A 23,611-nucleotide genomic window follows, 5' to 3' on the forward strand; every position below is an offset into this window, starting at 1 on the left:
CTTTTCTTCCTAATATCTTCCTTAGCTCATTTCTTCTCTTCTTGCATAAACTACTCTCTAGGCCTCCCATATTTTCTTCTTAAAATTGGACCTAGAAGAATAGAATTATATAAGAGCCTGTTGGGCCAGTGGTTCCCAAATCTGATGAATATTTTTCATGGCAAGTAGCTCACATGGGAAGGAAATGCATTACCTTTCAAATCAGGAAGTCCAGTAAGCAGATTTGGTTGATTCAGGTTTGCTTATATTAGAGTCATCAACATAAAGAGAGTTTCTATATATGTAAATAACAATACAAATAATTTTAGTAAACACTTGGGGACTGTGAAAATTTCTTTTAAAAGGGGTCCCTCTGGACTAGGGATGTAGTTCAGTAATAGAGTGCTTGCCTAGCATGCATGAGGTCTTGTGTTTGATTCCCAGCACTGCAAAAGAAAGAGGGATCCTTCCTCCCATTATTAAGATCTCTCAAAAATCACCTCTTCAGAGATTTCCCACTCTGTCCAGTAGCACTCTGTTGTCTTCTTTTCTTTTCTTCTTCTTTTTTTAAAATTTCCATTGATGATTCAACCCAGGGGCATTTTACCACTGAGCTACATCCCCAGTCCTTGTTATTTTGACAATAACTGTGGCACTGACCTCAAACTTGGGATCCTTCTGCCTCTGCCTCTGCCTCAGCCTCACAAGTAGCTGGGATCATAGGCATGTGCCACCACACCCAGCTCCATTGGCCTTTGATCATGATCAGTCAAACCTGCTATTTTGCTTCATTCACTTATTAACTCAGATTGCCTTTTGTTATTGTGTGGATTCTGTAGAATTTTCTGTGTGTAGGCACATGTTGTCTGTGCATAGAGATAGCTTTATGTTTCCCTTTTTACTTTGAATTTCTTTTTCTTGCCTAATTGCTTTGGCAAGATCTTCTAGTAAGATGATGAATAGAATTGGTGAAAGTAGACATCCTTGAATTACTCCATGAATGTTCAGTCTTTTTACCAGGTATGATGTTAGATTTTTTTTGGTTGTTGTTCATAAACCCTTTATTGTGTTAAAATAGTTCCTTTTTTTTTTTTTTTTTTTTTGTTCCTAGTTTTCTGAGTGTCCAATAAATCAATTTAGTGTGTGACTCAAATAGTACATGGGATCTCTCTCACTCTCCCTCCCTCCAATACTGGCCTTGAACTTGTGATCCTCTGCCTCAGCCTCCTGAGTTGCTGAGATTAAATTGTGTGCCTCTGTAGTGGGTGGGACATTTCTTATACCTAAAATAATTAATTGTTTTTATGAAGTTGGGGTTTTTTCTTTGTGTGTGTGTGTGTGTGTGTGTGTGTGTGTGTGTGTGTGTGTGTGTGTGTGTATTGGGGGGAGTGGATATCTGAGTATTGAACCCAGGGATGCTTTACCACTGAGCTACAATCCCCAGTACTTTCTGTTTTGAGACGGGGTATTGCTAAATTGCTAAGGCTGACCTTGAATTTGGGATCCTCCTGCCTCAGCATCCCATGATACTGAGGTTATAGGCAGGTGTCACCATGTCCAGCTGAAGTTCAGGTTTAAGTGAACATTCATTATTTGCTAAACCTGACAACCCTAAAACAGCATCAAGACTTTTTTTTGTTTTTGTTTTTTTCAGTGGCGGGGTACACAGAAGAGACTTGAATGATTACATTAGTCAAAGATAGAATACTGTAATCAGAGATAATTGAAAATTCAGAAGGGAGATAAGAGTATCTGAAATTAGATCCTGGAGGAAAGGGACAGGATTAAGGTTAGGCTGATTGCAGAACCTAGCCACCTCCCCTGAGATCCCATAGAATTTTTCCTGACACTGTTATTAAGGCACTTAATAAATTGTGTATCTTGTTTTGAGTCTGAATCTTTTAAAAGAAAAAATGTCCATTTGTGCCTCCTTCTGATGCTGCGAGTTGCTTAAGTAAAAACTGTATCCATGGGCTAAGGGTATAACTCAGTAGTAGTGTGTTTGCCTAATGTGTGAGGCCCTGGGTTCATCCTTAGTACCACACATGGACACAAAAGTGTCCATTTGGGTCTAGCACAGTGCCTCAAACATAGACCCTCAAAGGCTGACTCAACTATGTATGGATAAAATGCAGGCATCTTTTTAGACCTACATCTGTGTTCTAGTTCTCTCACTGGTGGGCAACTATCTTTCATTTTAACCAAATCTAAGAAAAGTGCATATAAGTCAGACTTTCATGGATGGACAGGTAACTCAATTTAGAAATTATGAGAAGTATTATGTGTCTTTGAAAGCTGAAGTGCCCAATTTATAAAATTGCTCACTGCGTTAGTATTCCACCCACTCTATGAGGTTAAATGCTTTTCTCTTATTTGACAGGTAATCTTTTCTTCTTTTTTCCCCTCTGTAACCTCTTTGAGCTAAGTCTTTAAAATATGTGTATCTGCCAAAATTATTTTCCATTACATTTTTGTGAGACTCAAAATCAGATTATATAAGTCAGCTATGTAGGCCAAAGGAAGTAGATGCTTAAATTTTCAAGTGTCATGGTCACCTTATTCTTTTCCAAATTACCCCTCCATACTTTCTCACCCGTAGGTTTTGAACTTCAAGAACAACAACAGAAGATTTACTTCATTTCTTTCTTTCTTTTTTTTTTTTTTTTTTTTTTTGCGGTGCTGGGGATCAAACCCAGGGCCTTGTGTTTGCAAGGCAAGCACTCTACTGACTGAGTTATCTCCCCAGCTCTGCTTCATTTCTTTAAGCTCCAGAGGAACAGACAGCAGCCTTCTGGACAGAGTAACCGACTTGTCCCAGATTACCTGGGACTCTCCCAGTACAGAAAGTCTCACATTCTAGAAATCCCTTCAGTTCTGGGTAGACCAATACAGTTGGGCAATTGACTTCTCAATCCTTTCTTGGCCCTTCCCTTACACTTTCCCTTCCTGAGCCTAAGTACAGAGAGGCAGGGGAGAAAGGTTTGTCTCTTCTGGACATCCAGTGGCTATCAGCTGCCAAGAAATACCCAGAGCATATATCTGTATGCTCAGTCCTCCCTGACACCATCTGGAAATCTCAGGAATCCCGTGCAAGTGTTTACAAAAACTCTTCATTCATATGTATATATATACATGTATATGTGTGTGTGTATATATACACATATATATGTGTGTATTATTATTATTATTTTTTGGTATTGGCATTGAACCCAGGAGTTTTTAATCTCTGAGCCACATCCCCAGCACTTTTTTTAGACATGGTTTTGCTAGGTTGTGTAGGGCCTTGCTAAGTTGCTGAGACTGGCCTCAAACATATGATCCTTTTGCCTCAGCCTCCTGAGTTTCTGGGCTTGCAGGCATGGCTACCACACCTGGCTACTACTTACAACAACTTTAAACACAGAAGGGGAAGGAAAAAAAAAACAAACAAAAAACCCAACTTATCTCAGTAGTCTAATAGAGTATTATATATTTAAAGTTCTCCATGCCCACCATTAACTCCCAAACTATTCATATTACACATATTCTTAGATACAGATTTTTCACAAATTTATGATTGTAATTCTCCCATAAGTTCTCTCAATTGTGGGTAACTAACTGTGTGATAGGCTGGGACAGCTGTCTTTCATTTTAACCAGCTCTAAGAATAATGTGTATAAGTCAAACTTTTTTCATGGATGGATAAATAATTGAATTTAAAGATTTGTGTTCTTTTTCTTTGTTTTGTATATACTTTTGCATTTTTTTTACATAGTCACATCATTTTAAATGACATGAATGATAGTCAACGTCACTCAAGTTTTGTTTCTTACAATGTGAACAGTGGGCTTAACTGATATCTTAAGGGATTTAGATGTGGGTGAAAAACTTCAGGACTTTGGTAATAACTGCACTTGGGGGTTATGGGTGGAGTGCATTGGTAGAGTGCTTGCCTAGCATTTGTGAGGCCCTAGGTTCCATCCCTGGTGCTACCAAATAAATAAGTAAAAGTATTTGAATTTATAAGATAAATGACTTTTTTTTTCTTCTTCTTAGTACTGGGGATTGAACCCAGGAGTGCTCTACTACTGAGCCACATCCCAGCCCTTTTTATTTTTTATTTTGAGACAGGTTCTTGCTGAGTTGCTTACGGCCTCCCTAAGTTGCTGAAGCTGGCATCAAATGTGTGAACCTCCTGCCACAGCCTATCCAGTCGCTGGAACTATAGGTGTGCACCACCATGCCCAGCCAATAAATGACTTCTTAAAGGGTAGCATAAGGGATCCTTGTGGTGCTTGAACTGTTGTTATCTTTACTATGCTATTGATCACACAAATCTACACATGGAATAAAATTACATAGAACTGAATAGATAGGCACACACAAATGAGTGCATGTTAAACTGGTGAAATCTGAGGAAGATCGGTAGATTGTTATTGTCAGTTTTCAGGTCATGGTGTTGTATTATAGTTAGGCAGGAATTACCACCAGGAAAAACTGTGTAAATGGTACTCTATGTTTCTTACAACTGAACCTACAATTATCTTTAAAGGTTATCAGTTTCTTAGAAAGTAACTTTGAAATCCATGTGAAATACTAAGTAGTATAATATACATAATTCATTTTTCTCTTTTTAAAGAATATCCCTCAAAGGGAGAAAATGTCAAAGGAAAAATTGAGACTACTAGTTTATTTCTAAGTAGTTTATACATTGGTATCTTCAGGAAGCTTATAATACAGTGGGAACACATCACCCAGAGGAAAGGGAAACCAGTTGAAGGATGAATTGCTTCTAAGTGGTTTAGAATTGCTTTTGTTATCTAGGAGGCTAATGGCAGGCTTTTCATTAGTGTCATCTCTCTCCCTTGTTAGAAGCCTTCTGTGACTTCTTGCTGACCAGTAGGTTTCACACTTACTATTTTTTAAAACTGCAACCTTAGGAAGAATTGCCTTTTAGGGCTGGCACAGTGACACATGCCTGTGATCCCAGCTACTTGGGAGGCTGAGGCAAAAGGAATGTAAGTTCGAAACCAGCTTGGGCAATCTAGTAAGACCCTGTCTCAAAATAAAAAGGGCTGAGTATGTAGTTCAGTGGTAGAACACTTGCCTTGCATGTGCAGGGCCGTGGGTTCAGTCCCTAGTACTACCAGAAAACAAAATGCTTAACATCAAACCTTGAGTGAATGAATGAATGTGTGCACATGGATATATAACTGAAACAAGACAGTGTGTTCACCCTTATGTGTAGTACATACTGATATTTCCTTTCTATTCTACTTAATTAAAGATATTACTGGTTATGTCTCACTAAGTGAAGTTCTTGGTCTTACAGTTTGGAGAAACACTACTTCATTCCACCAGATGAAGTTGTCTAAGCCTCTTGGCATATTCAGGGCCTTCCCTGCCTCCTATTCCAGCCAGTAGCTAAGTGGCGTGGTGATATGGTTGTAGTCCCAGCTTCTTGAAGGATAAGGAGGGATGGTTGTGAGTCCACTGAACTTGATACCAGCCTGGACAACATAGTAAGCCTTGTCTAAAAATGAACAAACAAATGACAATGTAAATGGCATATTTAGCACTTCCTAAAGCTACTTCACACCATTCCTTCTTTAGGTCTTGATTGTTACTGGTTCCTCTCTGTAGGGCTCTTCCCTTGCTGTTCCTCTTCTTTACTGGCTCCTGTAATTGAGCTTCTACAGTTCATTGTTTCATTAATATGTAGTACTTGTCCCTCTTCACAGTTGTCCCTGAGGTTAGCCATTCTTGGTTCAAGTGTTGCTCCTATGAATTCTTTCCTGAGTTCTGGCCGTATTTTTGGCTGATGTTTTTAAAAAAAAATTTTTTTTTTTAAATTAAGAGCCACAATAGCTGGGCACAGTGGTATATACCTGTAATCCCAGTGGCTTGGGAAGCTGAGGCAGGAGGATTGCAAATTCAAAACCAGCCGTAGCAACTTAGAGAGACTGTCTCAAAATTAAAAAAATAAAAAGGACTGGGGACGTGGCTCCGTGGTTAAGCACCCCGGGTTCAATCCCTGGTACCAAGAAGAAGGGGAAAAATAAAGCCACAATAAGAAGCATTTTACATGCATTTAAATATATTTGTACAAAACTGAAACTTTGGTTTCATGATGTAATACCTATTCTCTATGCATTTGATATTTTGTATTCTACTTTTTTTTCCTTCAATCTGCAACTTGATTTCAAAAATCACAAGTTGAAACACTTTGAGTTAGGCCATTCTTCCCAATTCTGAATGGCATTTGCAGAAAGCTATCATAAACCTTTATATTCTATAACCTGTTAGGAGGAGGTCTGGATCACCCCAAGACTTGAAGACAGAACCACTTATTTCATTTTTCCCCACTTCCCCCAACAAGAAGACTTAGAATATTTATTGTAGTTTGTTTGTTGGATGGTTGGTTGGTTTTGCTACTGGGGATTGAATCCAGGGGCACTTAGCATTGAACTATATCTCCAGCCTTTTTATTTTTATTTTATTTTAAGAAAGTTTCTTACTAAGTTGTTGAGGCTGGACTTGAATTTACGATCCTCTCGCCTCAGCCTCCTGAGTCCACTAGGACTACAGGTGTGTATCACCATGCCCAACTATAGCATTTTTTTTAATACTAAAAATTTACAAACAACATAAGTAATAGGGTAGTCATACATTTTCATCATACATTGAATACTGCAAAGAAGTTTAAATGAATAAACTTGGTAAAAACATTTCAAAATCAAAAACCTTAAAAATTAATAATGCTTAATGGAAAAGCAAGTTGTAAGATGATAGATAGGCACAGTAGATTTTCATTAAGGTACTTTAAATACAGCTACGCTGGTGATGGATACATGCACACCTGCATGATTTGGATGACAGACAACTTTACGTAGAGCTTTCTTGGTAAAAAAGAAGAGGAAATAGGATGTGGGGGTTTTATTTACATCTTTAAAACTTTGTTTTTTTACACTGAAATCAGATAAAACATGGCAAAATATTAACATTTGCCAAAGCTAGGTGGTGGGTATAAGGGTGTTATATTCTGTAATCCATTTTTATCTGAAATGATTTGTAATATAAAATTTCTAATAAATATTGACTTCTATTTTATCTGCTTACCTGTACTATCTTACTATACCATTGTTGTATGACTCAAGGCTGCTTCTCTGAACTTCAGGGCACATTATTCATGATCTGAAATCCCCAGTTTACATTCAAGCCAGTCTTTCTTGTACTTGGGTACCACATTTGGAGAAAGAGGCTATAATTTGTGTCTTACTGGACAGTGTTTGCAATGAATTCAGGTTACATGACCATGTCCTTAGTATGGCTTAGAAGGCAGTCTTCCTGGGCTGGGCTATTTGCTTGCCTTTTTGTATGTTAATTTTTTCCCCCTGAATTAAGCATTAAGATAGGAGGCACTTGACTTTGAAAGATCAAGGTATTGGAACCCAGAGAGATGATAAGGTCATACCAGTTAAAGAGCTCGATAGCAATCAGTCCTATAGGATCCTAGTGTAGGCACTATCGTTTCTCAAAGAAACCATCATTTGTAAGATTTTTTGATTTGATTTTTTTTTTCTTTTTTTGGTACTGGGGATGAACTCAAGGGTTCTTTATCATTGAGCTATGTCCCCAGCCCTTCTTATTTTTATTTTTGAGATGGGGACTTACTAAGTTGCTGAGGGCCTTGCTAAGTTGCTGAGGCTTGCCTCAAACTTTGATCCTCTTGTCTCAGCCTCCAATGTTGCTGGGATTATAGGCATTTGCCACCATGTCCAGTTTTGTTGTTGTTGTTTGTTCGGGGCAGGGAGGAGCAAGTATTGGGGATTGAACCCATGGGCATTTAACCACTAAGCCATATCCCGTCCTTTTAAATTCTTTTTCCTTAATTTTGAGACAAGTTCTTACTAAGTTGCTGAGGCTGAATTTGAACTTGCAATCCTCCTGTCTCAATCTTCTAAGTAGCTGGAGCTACAGGCATGTGCCACCATACCCAGCTTATTTGTAAGACTTTTTAAAAAAAGTGTCTGCCACTCTTGTGCTGTAATGGCACAATCTCTTGTTTCAATTTGTGTATTTCCATTTGATCTCCAGTTCTGATTTGTTTTCAGTTACTTCTCCGTACAATTATTATTGTTAGACTTTATATTTCAGAGCAGTTTTAGGTTCACAGAAAAATTAAGCAGGTAGTACATACGCCCCCCTCCGCTATCGTTTCCTGTATTATTAACATTTTGTATTGGTGTGGTATATTTGCTATGATTGATTTATAATGACTGATTATGATTAACTAAAGTCCATAGATTACCTTGTGAAGGTTCACTCTTTGTGTTACATAATTCTGTGGGTTTTGCAAAATGTGTAATGTTATGTATCCACCATTACAGGGTAACACAATACTTTCAATACTATTCATTAAGTTTCATTAAGAACGACAATAGCTGGACACAGTGGTAAATACCTGTAATCTCAGTGGCTTGGGAAGCTGAGGCAGGAGGATCGCAAATTCAAAGCCAACTGTAGCAACTTAGACTGTCTCAAAATTCATTTTTATCTTTGTATTCCTAGTACCTAGCATAGGGCTTGCAAATCTTGTGCGAATGTACAATAACATCCCACCTAAAATTAAATATAAGCAAATAAAATTCAATAGTACTTTAAAAAAATAATTATTTTATGTTATTTATTTTTTTATGTGGTGCTAAGCACTAAACTCAGTGCTTTACACATGCTAGGCAATTACTATGTCACTGAGCTACAGCCCTAGCCCTCTATAGTACTTTTAAAGAGCAGTCTGTCACAATGAAACAGAACCTGTTCTGGAAATAAAAGTATAGTTAAAATTAGAAAAACGAATTAATATATCCCAGATAAGATAAATAATAAAATATAAAGAGAAAAATCAGAATTCAGAGCATATTACTGATCTTCAAAAAACAAGAATTAGAATGCTTTATTAACATAAAAATATTTCAATCTAACAATCAACTTTATGTTTAAAGAGACATTTTCTAATGGGAACAAGGATGGTAACTGTATTATTATTATTATTATTATTATTATTATTATAATTCTGGAAGTTCTAGCTAATCCAGTACAATGAGAGACAGAAATAAGAGTTACCATTTTCAGAAAAGAATTCTCATTATTATTGAGCAGATAGCATTTCAGAAGCCCCAAGAAAACCAACTGAAAATTTATTAAATTCAGTGAGTTCAGTAAGATAGCTAAATACATGATAAAGATAACCAAAGTGAAAAAGCTTTCCTGTATGTATAGAAATAATTGGTTAGAAAAATTAATGGGATAAGAATATCCTATTCACAAGCAGGAACCTTAACAAGAAAATATGTAGGATCCCTTAAGACAAAAATAGTACCATCAAAATTGTACTAAAACTGAAGGGAAAAAAAAGACACAAGTTTTATTAAGATTTTAATCTTAATATTATCATAGTAAAACGTTGTAATGACCTAAATGTCCACCAAAAGGAGATGATTTTAAGGTAATTTTCATACTCTGTGGCATGAAAAGTAAAGGTTTTAATTAAAGAAAAATTTGTGGAAGATGCCACAGTATATTCTGAGCTTTCTAGCTTGAGGGTCATGACCCTCAAGGAAGGTTATGTTTTAGAGATTCAAATTACTGTTCCCAGCTGATGTGTCCTGTCATCCTGGTGTCCTGTGAATCTTCACAGATTGGCTACTGAATTTTTATTGATGTGTTACATTTGTTTTTGCTACAGCCGAGGATTCAAACTGCAGAGAAATCTGTCAGGTGGTAGTGTGGGATATGATCTGCAGCAGCCACCAAGTATCAGGCAGGAGGCAAGAGGTGCCACTTAGGCTGGCACTGAAGAGAATTTACTGTGGATGGACTAAACAGTCTGCATAAATATTCCTTGAAATTACATTTTGGTAAGTGCTATGGAGAGTAAGTAGTCTGTGTCTACTTAGGCCTAGGCCCATATGCTTTTATGGTTGACTGGTGGAGTTGATGACCTCTGAACAAAGTGGAAAGTCTCCTGAGGTGAGATGCTTGTATAGTGGGAAATGAGGGTCAGGACACGGAGATCTGGAAGCAACACTTTATTAGTGGCCTTGGCTGAGGAGGATAATTCCCAAAGTCTGAGCCCTAAGCACAGCAGGGCTTTTACTTTTTGGGTACATCAAGGCAGGAGAGTTGGTGTAATTCTATTGGAGTGTGCATTTTACATTCCTTATATGGGTACAAGCTTGTCAACAAACTAGGGATTCTCATCTCATACAACTTAGGGACTTTTACTGCACTAAGCCTAAAGGGGGATTGTTCTGTCCCCATTTCTTTGTTTCTTGTTTCTGCTACTGCAGTTATCTTTTACAGCTACCTGTTAGCTGCTGCAAGCCTCTATGGTTATGGTTAAATGTCAGTAAGCAGAGGTGGTTACTGTCTGTCAGCTCTTAAACGGCTGAAGTTTTCATTCTGCTCTACCACACTTGACTAGTAGGCTAGCCTGCCTCCACACAGTCAAGAAGCTTTCTCTGAAGTAGCAGTGAGCAGGACCCATTAAAATTTTCCTTAAAAAACAATTTGAGGCCTGATCCAACACAAGTTGGGAAGGACAATCAAGGTTTCTCCATTTGTACATCATAGGGCATGGCCACAAAAAGTCTGGAAAATTTTTAAAAATCATTTATACCAGATCTTGATCCAGGTAACAGAAGAAGAAAGTTGTAAGGCATTAACATCTGGTTTTCATCTACATAATTTCCTGGTAAATCCTTCAAGGCAAATCGTACCCAAGTAGGCAATAACCAGAGTGCTTAAAGAAGGTTTGGAATCTGAGTCCTGGCTTAACTTCTTCTTGAGCCTCAGTTTCTTCATTGCCAAATAAGTATATCAGTACCCACCTAGGATTATTGTGAGGATGAAGTGAGACAGATGCTATACATTATGCGTTTAACATAAGCCTGACACGTAGCACTCAGTAAACATGAGCTGCCATTTATGATCATGCTTTTATTGTTTCAGATATTTTTTAAAGGGCTCCCAAATTGCAATTCATCAGGAAGAAATTTGATATAACTTAAATAAATGAAAATGCCATGCTCATGAATTTCATTAAAATGTCATAATAGCTCCCTAAATTGCTCTGTAGATTCAGTATAATCCAATAAAAAATCCTAACAGGCTTTTCAATTATGATTGTTTTGTTTTCTTTTTCTTCTTTCTTTTTTTCTTTCTTTTTTTTTTTTTTGGTGTGGTTACTGTGGTTTGAAACCTGAGGGTGGTCTACCACTGAACTATATCCTCAGTCCTTTTTATTTTTTTATTTTGAGACAGGCTTTCCCTAAATTTCCTAGGCTGAACTCAAACTTGAGATCCTCCTGTCTCAGGCTCCTAAGTAACTGGGATTACAGGTGTGCATCACCACCCAGGCAATAATGATGTTTTAAACTCTTCTAATTGTCTTTGTTTTAATAAGAAAATACAATTGCCTTGACAAATGTTAAATGATAAAAATGTTCAACACTACTGTTGTTATTTTCTGTGACCCTTTCCATTCTAAATCCTCTGTTGTTTTTTCAAGCTCAGTCATTTTTGACTGTCCCTTTCCTGTGGGGAGCCTCCTGCAGAGTTGACAGACTTTGCCTCCACTGGATCTTGGGCACATCTGTTGGCCAGAGAACTGTCAGGCTTTGCCAACCTGTGGAGCCTACACTGGAAATCTCTTTCATACTTTTTCAATGGCTGGTTTTTTCCCCAGCATCATGTGTAGGACATAAGGAGAGTGAGTATAATCTGTGAGAGTTCTGTGTATATTGAAGTTTTTGTTGTTATTCTGTTTGATTCTCTTCTCTTAGGAATCAACTCCTAAAGGTTTGGAACTGAATTTTAACTGGTATGACTAATACCAAGTTTTATTTTTTATTTAAGGCTGTTTCTGATACTTGGAAGCTATCCTTTCAGCCACAAAGATGGTCATAAATCTTTGTCTCCCGCAATTTAAACCAAGAATTCACTGCAACAAGGTAAACAAAATAAATACATACACATAGATGTATAACACATATATTTCCTAGGTTTTCTCCATTTCCTGTTTTGCACATGAGGACTTGATTCAGGTTTATTATACTTTTGCCCTTTGATTCTTCCAGATGGCATTTAGGTAAACATGGGACAGTCTCACCTCTGGAATCATAGAGCACCATTATGAAGTGAGCTGTGATTCATCTTGTGGGGGTCTTCTTCATTATATCTTCCCTCTAGAACAGTCAGTTTCAGTTCCACCCATAGTCAAAGTGGAAATACCTCTCCTCCCCCAAGTTCTTTTGTTCTTTTGCTAATTGTTTTTGGTACTGGGGATTGAACCCAGGGGCACTTTACCACTAAACTTGATTCTGACCCTTTTTATTTTTTAAGTCAGGGTCTCACTAAGTTGCTGAGGGTCTTGCTAAGTTGGTGAGACTGGCCTTAAATTTTGCATTCTTCCTGTGTCAGCCTCCCAGATTGTTGGGATCACAGGCCTATGTCATTATATCTGGCTCTTTTGCTAATTTCTAATACTAAAAGTAATGTTTTGTATTTGTTGTTTGGCTTTCTTGCCACTTATTATTTGAATTAAGCTTCCTCCCTTTTTATGTAAAGGAAGACATCTATTCATAGCACAAAGCAGGGAATAAGGAAACACCACAGGAAAAATTGAACCCCTTCTCTAATTTAGAATTCCTGCACATAGCATACTATTTTAAGTTCCCAGATTGTTAGGCTGACTCAAGACAAAGATGTCTTAAAATGTCCATTAATTGTAACAAGTATTAGAAATATTAAAAAGGGAAGAAGTTATCCTAAACCCCCACCAAAGCCTATTTATTGTTTTAAATGTCCCATGGTTGTTTTTGTTTTTGTTTTTGTTTTTTTGTGCTGGTGATTGAACCCAGGGCCTTCTGCATGCGAGGCAAACACTCTACCATCTGAGCTATATCCCCAGCCTAAATGTCCCATAGTCTTGTGGTCCTTTTTCCTGAATGCATTTTTTTTTTAACCAAGTATCATTATTCATAGATTTATAAGCAGCTTGTTTATTTTGCCTTCCTCGGGAAACTGTTAAAATTGGTGGGATCCAAATACAAAAATTGAGAACTTTAATGAGCATTTTTGTTTCCCTTATTAATCTGCATATTTTCATCCTCTGAAATAAAAAACCACTAGTATATCTGCCCCCTCTTCACAGAGATGTTATTTTGCAGGAAGTTTTAGGTAAGTTGGGTAGAGTTTTATTGCTCATATTTTAAAGATTGGGCTATAGTTCTGGACACAGTTGCCCTCAGCCTTTAACTTGATCTTGGTACTTGAAAAAAACAAAACAAAAAAAAAAAAAAACTGGGACAATTCAGTTCAGTAGAGGAAGTTTTAAAATGAAGAACTTTAGACTTTAGTTTTCGTAGAAATGACAAGTTATTGAAAAACAGTGTCTTCCTTTGGATCAATGTGTCTCATGTTTGTCATTAAATCTAGATATCAGCTGATGGTTATGAAGTAGAAAATCTCATCTCTGAAGACCTCACAAAGAGAAGCCGTGGTTTTAGGACAGAGTATTTCATTAAGCCACCAATCTATGTGACTGTCTCCTTTCCCTTTAATGTGGAAATCTGTAGGATTAACATAGATCTCACATCTGGAGGAGGCCAGAGTGTCACTGGCCTGGAAATGTACACATCTGCCTTATCCAGCAGAGCCTCTTGGAATACACCTGAGTGCCAGACCCCAGGCCCTGCTGAACCATCTGTTCCTGACAAGGAGGCATTCACCTTGGTAGGCAAAGTCTTACTGAAAAACCAGAGCCAAGTGGTATTCAGCCACAGGGGCTTCAAGGCCAGGCCACCCTTTAGCCCAGTAGAAATCACACTCCCCTCCCCTGCTGTTATGGCCCAGGAACTCTGGAATAAAGGGGCTCTTTCCCTTAACCATGTGGCCCACCTCAAGATTGGTATTACCCATGTGACTGGCAGTGGTATTCCTTGCATCAAGCGGCTGGAGGTGTGGGGTCAGCCGGCCAAGACTTGCTCTCAAGAGGTGATAGACAGTGTCCTGCTGGTGGCCTCAGAGAGTTTGCCTCAGGATTTGGCTTTGCAGACTCCAGCTTTGCCCATGGAGAGTGATTGTGTCTCTGGGGGCCCATCTGAGGACCAGCGGGCCTCCTCCAACCTGCAGGAACTGGCTGAGGCAGTTGGTGATGTGCCTGAGGAGTTCCTGGATCCCATCACCCTGGAGATCATGCCTTGCCCCATGCTGCTACCCTCTGGCAAAGTCATCGACCAGAGCACACTGGAAAAGTGTAACCGCAGTGAAGCTACGTGGGGCCGAGTGCCCAGTGACCCTTTCACTGGGGTAGCCTTTACTCCACAATCCCAGCCCCTGCCCCACCCCTCCCTGAAGGCCAGGATTGATCATTTCCTGCTTCAGCATTCCATCCCTGGCTGCCATCTACTTGGGAGAACACAGACTACATTGGCAGTGACCCCTTCTTCCATTGCCCTGCCTTCACGGAAAAGAAAGATAGAGCAGGCTGAGCGAACCCCAGGCAGTAGCCTGGGTGTGAATGCTTCCTGTTTTTCTATCACAAACCCCCTGGTCTCACCTACTACCTCAGAGTACACCGCCAAGAAAATGAAAACCACCAGTGAGCTTGGCCTAACGAACATGGACTGCTCAACAGGTAATTTGCTGTCTTGTGTCCATGGCCCAGTGGCCTCCCTGTTCTTCCTGCTGACACATGGCATTGTGGCCCTTGACTCTTGGGACCAGCTTCAATTCCTCAGGCTAGGGCCTGAGCTTCTTTCTGCTTATTCTCATTGGAGGGTGTCTCAGCTTTGTCTTCAGACCACAGACCATCTGGAGGCCTGGGAGGTATTCCGTTCCAGGCCTCTGTCTCTGTGTTTTGTTCCTCTATCCAGTGGTGATCCTGTTGGTGGATTTTCTGGCCTTGGGCTCCGTTTGTGTGCTCTGACCAGGCCAAAAGTTTTTCTGGGCTTGAATCCTCTGTTCAAAACTTGTGGGAGGAGAGACACTACTCCCTCAAACAGATCATGTCTTCCATCCTCTGCCATCTTTACAATTCCTCATGTATCAAAGGACTCCTCTAGGGTGTTGTTTTTAACTCCCACAGAGGAGCTCTGGTGGAAGTGCATTAATATCCTCCCTGCCTTACCTCACCATTCGGTGCCATGAGCACACAGAAAAGCAGAAAATAACTGTTGGAGGTCCTCCTTTCAGGAGAGAGAAGCCACGCCAGGTGTCAATAAGTGCTTGAAAAATTAAGTGTTCTTTGGTATGAGATTTAAGCCTTCGGGCTTCCCACTTTTTCCCCAGGGCATTACCAGTGATTTCTGGTACCAGGGATGCTGCCATTTTCTCAGGAGAGCAGGCTTAGCTCCCTTGGTGATCTCTGCAGTTGAACGGTCATTCAGCAATGTGACTTTGCTTTCCCCAACAATCACTGCCACCTTTTTCATGTGTTTATTGGCTCAGTTTGGGGCCTTCATTTTTTTTTTTAATTTATTTTTATTGTAAACAAATGGGATACAAGTTGTTTCAGTTTGTACATGGAGTAACAGCATACCATTTGCATATTCATATATTTACATAGAGTAATGATGTTTGATTCATTCCGTTATTTTTTTCCTTCCCCCCACCCCTCCCACCTCTCTTTTCCCTCTATATAGTCCCTCCTTCCTCCATTCTTGCCCCCCTTCCACCCCCCCCATTAATTGTCATCATCCGCTTATCAGTGAGATCATTCCTCTTTTGGATTTTTGAGATTGGCTTATCTCACTTAACATGACATTCTCCAATTTCATCCATTTGCCTGCAAATGCCATAATTTTATTATTCTTTATAGCTGAGTAATATTCCATTGTATATATATACCACAGTTTCTTTATCCATTCATCAATTGAAGGGCATCTAGGTTGGTTCCATAGTCTGGCTATTGTGAATTGAGCCGCTATGAACATTGATGTGGCTGTATCTCTATAGTGTGCTGACTTTAAGTCCTTTGGGTATAGGCCGAGGAGTGGGGTAGCTGGGTCAAATGGTAAGTCCATTCCAAGTTTTCTAAGGAATCTCCACACTGCTTTCCAGAGTGTCTGCACTAATTTGCAGTCCCACCAGCAATGTATGAATGTACCTTTTTTCCCCCATCCTCTCCAATACCTATTGTTGCTTGTATTCTTGATAAGCGCCATTCTAATTGGGGTGAGATGGAATCTTAGTGTAGTTTTGATTTGCATTTCTCTTATTACTAGAGATGTTGAACAGTTTTTCATAAATCTGTTGATTGCTTGTACATCTTCTTCTGTGAAGTGTTCATTTCCTTAGCCCATTTGTTAATTGGGTTATTTGTATTCTTGGTGTAGAGTTTTTTGAGTTCTTTATATATTCTGGAAATTAGTGCTCTATCTGAAGTATGAGTGGCAAAGATTTTCTCCCACTCTGTAGGCTCTCTCTTCACATTACTGATAGTTTCCTTTGCTGAGAGAAAGCTATTTAGTTTGAATCTATCCCAGTTATTGATTCTTGCTTTTATTTCTTGTGCTATGGGAGTCCTGTTAAGGAAGTCTGATCCTAAGCCAACAAGGTGAAGATTTGGACCTACTTTTTCTTCTATAAGATGCAGGGTCTCTGGTCTGATTTCAAGGTCCTTGATCCATTGTGAGTTGAGTTTTGTGCAGGGTGAGAGATAGGGGTTTAGTTTCATTCTGTTGCATATGGATTTCCAGTTTTCCCAGCACCATTTGTTAAAGAGGCTATCTTTTCTCCATTGCATATTTTTGGCACCTTTGTCTAGTATTAGAAAATTGTATTTATTTGGGTTTGTGTCCGTGTCCTCTATTCTGTACCATTGATCTACCTGTCTATTTTGGTTCCAATACCATGCTGTTTTTGTTACTATTGCTTTGTAGTATAGTTGAAGTTCTGGTATTGTGATACCCCCTGTTTCATTCTTCCTGCTAAGGATTGCTTTAGCTATTCTGCATTTCTTATTCTTCCAGATGAATTTCATGATTGCTTGCTCTATTTCTGTGAGGTACGTCATTGGGATGGGTCCTTCATTTTAATGAACCCCCATTCATATTCATGTTCATAACAGGGCTCTGCATGAAAGATCATTATGATTTGTATGTGTTCCAAATAAGACTGATTCTTCTAGTAAAAGGAGAAGAGAGAGGTGTAGAAATATAAATATTAAAATGTCTTCTTAGCTGAGGCAACATGAGCAGAAATTCTAGTGCCTCAATTTGGACATTTATCTTTAGGTCAGAATGAATGATTTAGGGCAAAGGCTATTTTAAAACTTAAGGGAATGGCTCAGGAGGCTGAGGCAGGAGGATCATGAGTTCAAAGCTAGCCTCAGCAGAAGCGAGGCACTAAGCAACTCAGTGAGACCCAGTCTAAATAAAATGGGGATGTGGCTCAGTGGTTGAGTACCCGTGAGTTCAATCCCTGGTACCCCAAAATAAATAAATAAATGAAAATGAAATTTAGAGAAAAGATTGAAATCAGTAAGATCTTTGAACTGCAAAATTGAAACAAAAGATGAGTGATTTGGGGCATCTAAGATTAGAGTTTTAAAGGTGATTTCATAAGTAGACTCTTTTTTCACTGTGCTATTTTATTTTTATTAGTTTAGGCATTAACTGACTTTTTAAAAAATTGTATTTTTTATTTTTTCTCATTAGTTATACTTGACAGTAGAATGCATTTTGACAAATCATACATAAATGAAATATAACTTCTCCTTTTTCTGGTTGTACGTGATGTAGATTCACACCAGTTGTGTACCCATATATGCACATAGGATAATAATGTCCTTCCTAACCCCATACCACCTTCCCTGCCTTCATTCCCCTCTCACTGTGCTATTTTAACTAATCCTAACTTTAGCATCTTTCTTAAAAAAAGCAATATATTCAGGTAGTTTTTAAAAATTGGAAAAGAAGATTGTATACACATGCACTTCGCACCCTGTCCTTTTGATGAACAGTTAGATATTTTGTGATCTTTTGCTATTACTAATAGTGCTGTACAGAATAAACCTTGTGCATAAATAATTTTACAACTGTGCAGATGTTTCTGTAGGACAGTATCATAGAATTCACATTTCTGGGTTATATTCTTCTGTAAATTTGATAGCTATTGCTCAGTTGCCCTCCGGACTATCACACTAGCGATGTGAGATTCCTCATAGCTGTATTAACATGGTGTGTTAGCAAACACTTATTTGATAGGTAAAAAGTGGTATCTTATGATTGCTTTAAGTTTTCATTATCTTTTATTGGTGAGCTTGAACATTTCTGATAAAAAACTATTTGTGTTTCCTTTTCTGTGAATTGACTGTCCGTTTCCTTTGCCCATTTTCAATCAATTGTTGCTGTTTCTCAATTATCTTTAGGAACTTTTTATATTTTATCAAGATTAGCCCTTTGTCCTTAATGTGAGCTAAAAATGTATTTTCCCAGCATCTTTGTTAGAATTCCCTGGTGATTAGTGTCTGTTGCTTTTGGAGGATACCTCTTTGGCAGCTTTTTTTTTTTTTTTTTTCTTTATGGAATTCAGTCTGTTTAGATTTTCTCATTCTTTTAATTTCCTATCTTTTTCTAAAAGGCTATGCTGATAGTGTGTTTATTGGTTACATTTGTGTCTTTGGTTTAGAAAATAAATTTTAGTTGGCATGACCCCAAGAAACTCCTGGAAGCATCTGAGGTGCAATGGGATGCAGATATCCCATTGTCTGTTTGTAGAGGTCTCAGTGGTGTCGGCCTTCATAGATTTGGTGTCTCAGGGCCACACTGACTAGTGGTTCTTGAAGGCCCTAAGTTGATGTCCTATGTCCTACAAACTGTTGACAAAACATTCCACTACTTGCTCTGGGAAGTCTTGCAAATTCTGCCACCTGGGGCCTTTCTTGAGCAGCTGTCCCCCTACCCTTTTTGCCCCCACCCTCATCCTGTATCTTGGCTTTCTGTTGCCCACTTACCTAGATCATGGCCTGGTCAGAGTGAATAACTAAGTTTAGTCCACTCTGCTTTACTTGCCAGGAGAAAGAGGACACAACACCTAGAGCTCAGGTAAGCAGCCCTGCAGGGTGGTGAAGGCCCCAGTGGGAGGAGTTGGGGAAGGAGAAGGATAAGGCATCTGGGGAAGGAAGAGGAGAATGGGGTATAAAACTGACATTTGCTGGCCCTTTCCTTTTCCTTGGCTAGCAGGGAGGCTTTAGAAAGGCAGCTGCAGTTCCTCAGTGGAGCCACATGGTGGCCCCAGCCTTCCCTGCACTTTGTTCAGGAATAGGAGGCTAGAGAGCCCAAAGTCTTAAGGCACAGGAATGGAGAGGAACTTTCAGGGTTCCCAGGCCTGTGACTCCCTATGTTCTGTCATCACAGTCCTGAGAGACAGTAGGAAGGTGTTTCTTTACATTTATGTATGTCCAAAGTTGGAAGTGTCATTTTGTAGTCCTCAAAGGACTCATTACTTGTTCTCTTTTTGCCAAACTCCTCCCTGGATGTTATAGTCTGTGCATCTCTCAACAGATCCAGTGTCCCATGAGCAGAAGCTGTCACAGAGCTTGGAAATTGCCTTGATGTCCACCCTTGGCTCCATGCCCTCCTTCACAGCTCGGCTGACCAGAGGACAGCTCCAGCATGTGGGCATAAGAGGGAGCAGCACTGCTGGGAGGCCAGGCGCCAGCTTGGGTAACTTGGGGTCCCCACCCCCATCTCCCAGAGCAATAGAATGGGTGGCCTGTCCTGTACAGGATGCTGGGCTTGTCCCTGAGAGCTCTGTGGACCTGTGTAGCTAACTCCCTCCTTCCCCAATTCCAACCTGGAGAGAGGGCTGCTTGCTTGCCTTCTTCAGAGGGAGTCAGAGGACTTCCTGAGAAGCTGACCTTCACAGGGAAGGCCTTCTTTGGTCAGCCCCTTGGTCGTTCTGTGGATTCAAGGTCTAGCTACTCTCTGCTTGTTTCTAAGATCTAATGTTAAATATCCTCTCTTGGGAACCTTTTTTTTTTTTTTTTTTTTTTTTAAATTTTTCTCATCTAGCCAGTCTCCCATTTGACATCTGGGGTACTAGGGAGGTTTGGGGCTCCCTTCCCTTCCCTGTAGCTCCTACTTCTCCTTGGGATTCAGACCCCCAATTTTCCTGACAGCTGCTCAGCTTCTTCTCATGGGTATCTGCCCCCTCCTGCTATTAGCTCATCTGGGCAAAAAGCAGTGTCTTCTTCCTGTGTCAGGCCTTTAACATGAAAGTCATCCCTGGTTTCCTCTGATATCCTCTCCCTGAGATTGCATCCTTACCAAGACCTACTCCTACCCCTCCAAAACACGTTAAATTAGTCCTCTCTGCACTGCTTCCCTTGACTGCCACCATGTCACCACTCCTGCTGCTTCTCTACCATCCCTGCAGTAACCCCTGCTGGCTCCCCATAGCCACCCTTGCTTACTGCTTCATCACCCTCACAGGAGTCAGAGGGATCTTATTAACATGTAAACAGGACCACCGCGCTTCATTCTTAAAATGCTTCCATGGCACAACATTGAACTTAAAATAGAACCTAACCTCCTCCTGCCTCTGAGGTCTGCATGCTGTGGCCCTGCATCCCCTCCTCTGCATCTCATCTGAAGCCACACTGTGGTTCACTCATCTCACCCTGTGTCACAGGCCAAGAATCCACAATGAGTTGAAATATTCCTTTCCTTACTGGGTGAATCTCTAAAACAAAAGGAAAGGAAAAGGTAGAGAGGGAGAAAAGAATGAAGGGAGAAAGTAACAGGTCCCAATTCCTTCTAGCACCAAGGGGAAGTTCCATTAAAGGGTCTTAAAGGCCTAAAGCCCCAGGGTCAGTTTCAGAGACAAACAAAAGTCATTAAGGAATAAAGAAAAGACATAGGGTGAGATGAGTGAACCACAGCCTTAAGGATGGTGAGGCAGTGCAGCACTCTTTAGATCACCTTGCAGTTGGACTTCCTGGTGAGATTTGGAGTATACAGTGCAGGGAACTGAGGTGCATTTCTTGATACCTGGTCCCTTTGTGCAGAAGTCAGACCCATTTGACACATACTGAGTGTGGGCCACATGAAGTGCTTTGTTAGGCCCCAAGGATGAACAGAGGAGAAACACGGATGTGGTCTTCCAGAGCTGGGGGAGGAAACAGGTATGTGTGAGAACAACTGTGAGGGGCACCAGAGAGGGGCATTCTTGGTTGACTTACTGGAAGGGGTGTGGTCTGAGTCACATCTTAGAATAAGGACATTCCAGGCAGAGAAAACAGTAAGCACAATGTCAGGAGGACAACAGTAGCAAAGTACACAGAAGAGAACTGATTGGCAGTCGCTGAACCCTTAAGAATGAGAGTGGGTGTGAAGGAGATGAGGCTGCACAGGCCATGCAAGGGCTTGCCTGTGCCAGAAGGGGGTGCACCCGCAGGAGGTGTAAAGCAGAGGCATGGGAGTCAGGTTGTGCTCCTATGTTGATAGGGGCTGCTCTGAGGATAGACGTCCAGGACAAGTCTGGAGGAAAGTGATCAAGGGAAGAGATGTGCCAAGTGTCTGGGATTATGGTGATGAAAGTGGATGGAGTGCAGGGGTTAGGGTTAAGAATTTTCAAAGCAGAATGGTTTGAGGTGCTTTGGGGGTCCCCCACACAGTGGTGACTAGGAATGGAGAAGTGGACCTAAAAGAAGATAGGTGAGCTCAGCTCTTGCCACTCCCTAGAGTAGGGTATAAAGAGCAGCTTCCTCAGGCAAGGGCCTCAGGGAAGGAAGAGCACCACAGGTACAGCTTGGGGATGCGGAGGCCCTGTGGGAGGCCTGCCCTAGAGGCCAGGGCAGCACAGGGCAAGGGTTGAGGTGTTGGAAGGGGACTGCAGACAGATCTCAGGTTGTCCCTCTGGTGACCTCCTAACTGTCCCACTTTCTACTTTTCCCTTTTCTTGTCACATTTCACCTTTCTTGCAGTTGTCAGGATGAGCTTGTGCCTCCTCAGGAAAATATACCTTGCTGGGAGACTAGGGGAAAAGGCTGGTCCTGCTATTGTTACCCTCAGAGGCCAGTTCTTCTTGAGCAGTCCCAGGAACCTTGAGATTTGATAAGAGGTGGTAGAGAGGAGGCATGCCAGGTTCCCCAGTTCCCTCTCGTCTCCCCTTTCAGACTAGCCAGAGGTAGGCCAAGGAGGGACAAAGCCAGATTCTCAGAGTGAGTCTGGGCCAAGGAATAGCCTTCCCTAACTCTAGCCTGTTCTGATTTAGAGCAACCTGGGAGTATCGGAGGCCCTGAATGTGCTTCCTGCAGAAGAACGTTTTCTTCCTACTTCAGAAAGGAGCCCATGTACCAGCTGCCCTGTGGTCACCTCCTATGCCGACCCTGCTTGGCTGAGAAGCAGCGCTCCCTGCCCATGACATGCACAGCCTGCCAGCATCCATTTGCCAGCCAGGATGTATTGCGGGTTCACTTCTGAGTGACCAGCCTCAACTGGAGAAGCACCATTGCTGGAAGGAGCAGAGGGTGAGCAGGAGCAGAGTCATAGCTCTCCTGCAGTTGCACGGTGGCAGGCAGAGAGCCTGTTTTTTCCTTGGGGGCTTTTTCACCTCAGAGAGTAGCACAGAGACTGAGCGGGGGAACACCCTGCTCATGCTCAGGTGGCAACAGGATAACAAAGCCATAGACTTGGCTTGGAGGGCTGGAGGGGTGTTCCTGCCCTCCTGTGCCTCCCTGCCACTCCCCGACCAGAGCCCAGGGTCTGCTGAAGCCAGCCCCACTGGGACAGGAGCACCCGTGCTGAGGGCTCCCCCAGTTGCCTGTAAATACCCACTTCTAGCAGAACCCTGTGAGTGGAGCACAATAGACTGTGAATAGCAAAGAGGGTCTCTGCCTTAGGGTCACACTGAAGTGAACCACGGTGGGGGCTGTGGAGCTCATGACTCAGCCTCCTCTTCCAACTGGCAGACACTCAGCGCCTTAATAAAGTGATGGTTGATGTCTTCTTTGGATTTCCTCCTGATACTCCTGTCCCACACCTGCATCCACACAAGTAGAACCGTCACAGGGTAGCCATGAGTAGTCACTGCAACCCATCAGGCTGTGATTTTTGCTAACAAGCTGAAAGGACAAAAGCTGGAGTTTTCACATACACCCACTTGTGAGGGCCCAGAATGACAGATTTGCTATTCATGTGCTGGTCAGGAGGGCTGACTGACCTCCTGGCCAGGTACAGCATGCACTCATTTGGCTCCTGGGGCTGCTTTCAGAAGGGAAAGGCATTTTTCTACTTGTGGCCCATTTCAGAAAAAAACTTATTTATAGGCTGCATTTGTTTTTTCCTTTTTTAAATTTGATATTCCCACAGTTCTGTTTACCATATCAAACAGACTGTAGTCACCAGAATATCAATGAGAAAGAATACTATGCTGTTCCCATTCCTGGCTGATCATGGAAGGAGCAGCCCCAAATACTTCTGTTTCATTCTTGAGATTAATCACATTCCTGGCAGACTGTGGGCTGCCCGTTACTTGTACCTTTCGTTGTCCAGGGCTCCATCCAGACCCTAGAATTTAGAGAGGTGTAGCTGGGTTTAGGTAATCTGCATTTTTTTTTTTTTTTTTTTTTCAGTGCTGGGAT

General features: G+C 41.0%; 1 protein-coding gene across 5 annotated transcripts in view; it reads left to right on the plus strand.

Annotated features, from left to right (window-relative positions):
* UBOX5 (U-box domain containing 5) overlaps window positions 1-22,981 on the plus strand; it is a 31,100-nt gene extending 8,119 nt beyond the window's left edge. For 4 of the 5 annotated variants that reach the window (XM_079129164.1, XM_079129163.1, XM_079129162.1 and 1 more), the window contains exons 2-6: window positions 9,707-9,878; window positions 11,878-11,972; window positions 13,459-14,659; window positions 19,530-19,691; window positions 22,243-22,981. In XM_079129164.1, coding sequence (XP_078985290.1) covers window positions 11,919-11,972; window positions 13,459-14,659; window positions 19,530-19,691; window positions 22,243-22,451 — 1,626 coding nt within the window. In that variant the 5' untranslated portion in view covers window positions 9,707-9,878; window positions 11,878-11,918 and the 3' untranslated portion in view covers window positions 22,452-22,981. The remainder of the gene's footprint in view (window positions 1-9,706; window positions 9,879-11,877; window positions 11,973-13,458; window positions 14,660-19,529; window positions 19,692-22,242) is intronic. The other variant, XM_079129166.1, reaches the window with a different exon arrangement.
* Window positions 22,982-23,611: the final 630 nt, after the last annotated feature.

The sequence above is a fragment of the Sciurus vulgaris genome (genome assembly GCF_902686455.1).
Source record: "Sciurus vulgaris genome assembly, chromosome: 2".
Classification (NCBI taxonomy): Eukaryota; Metazoa; Chordata; class Mammalia; order Rodentia; family Sciuridae; genus Sciurus; species Sciurus vulgaris.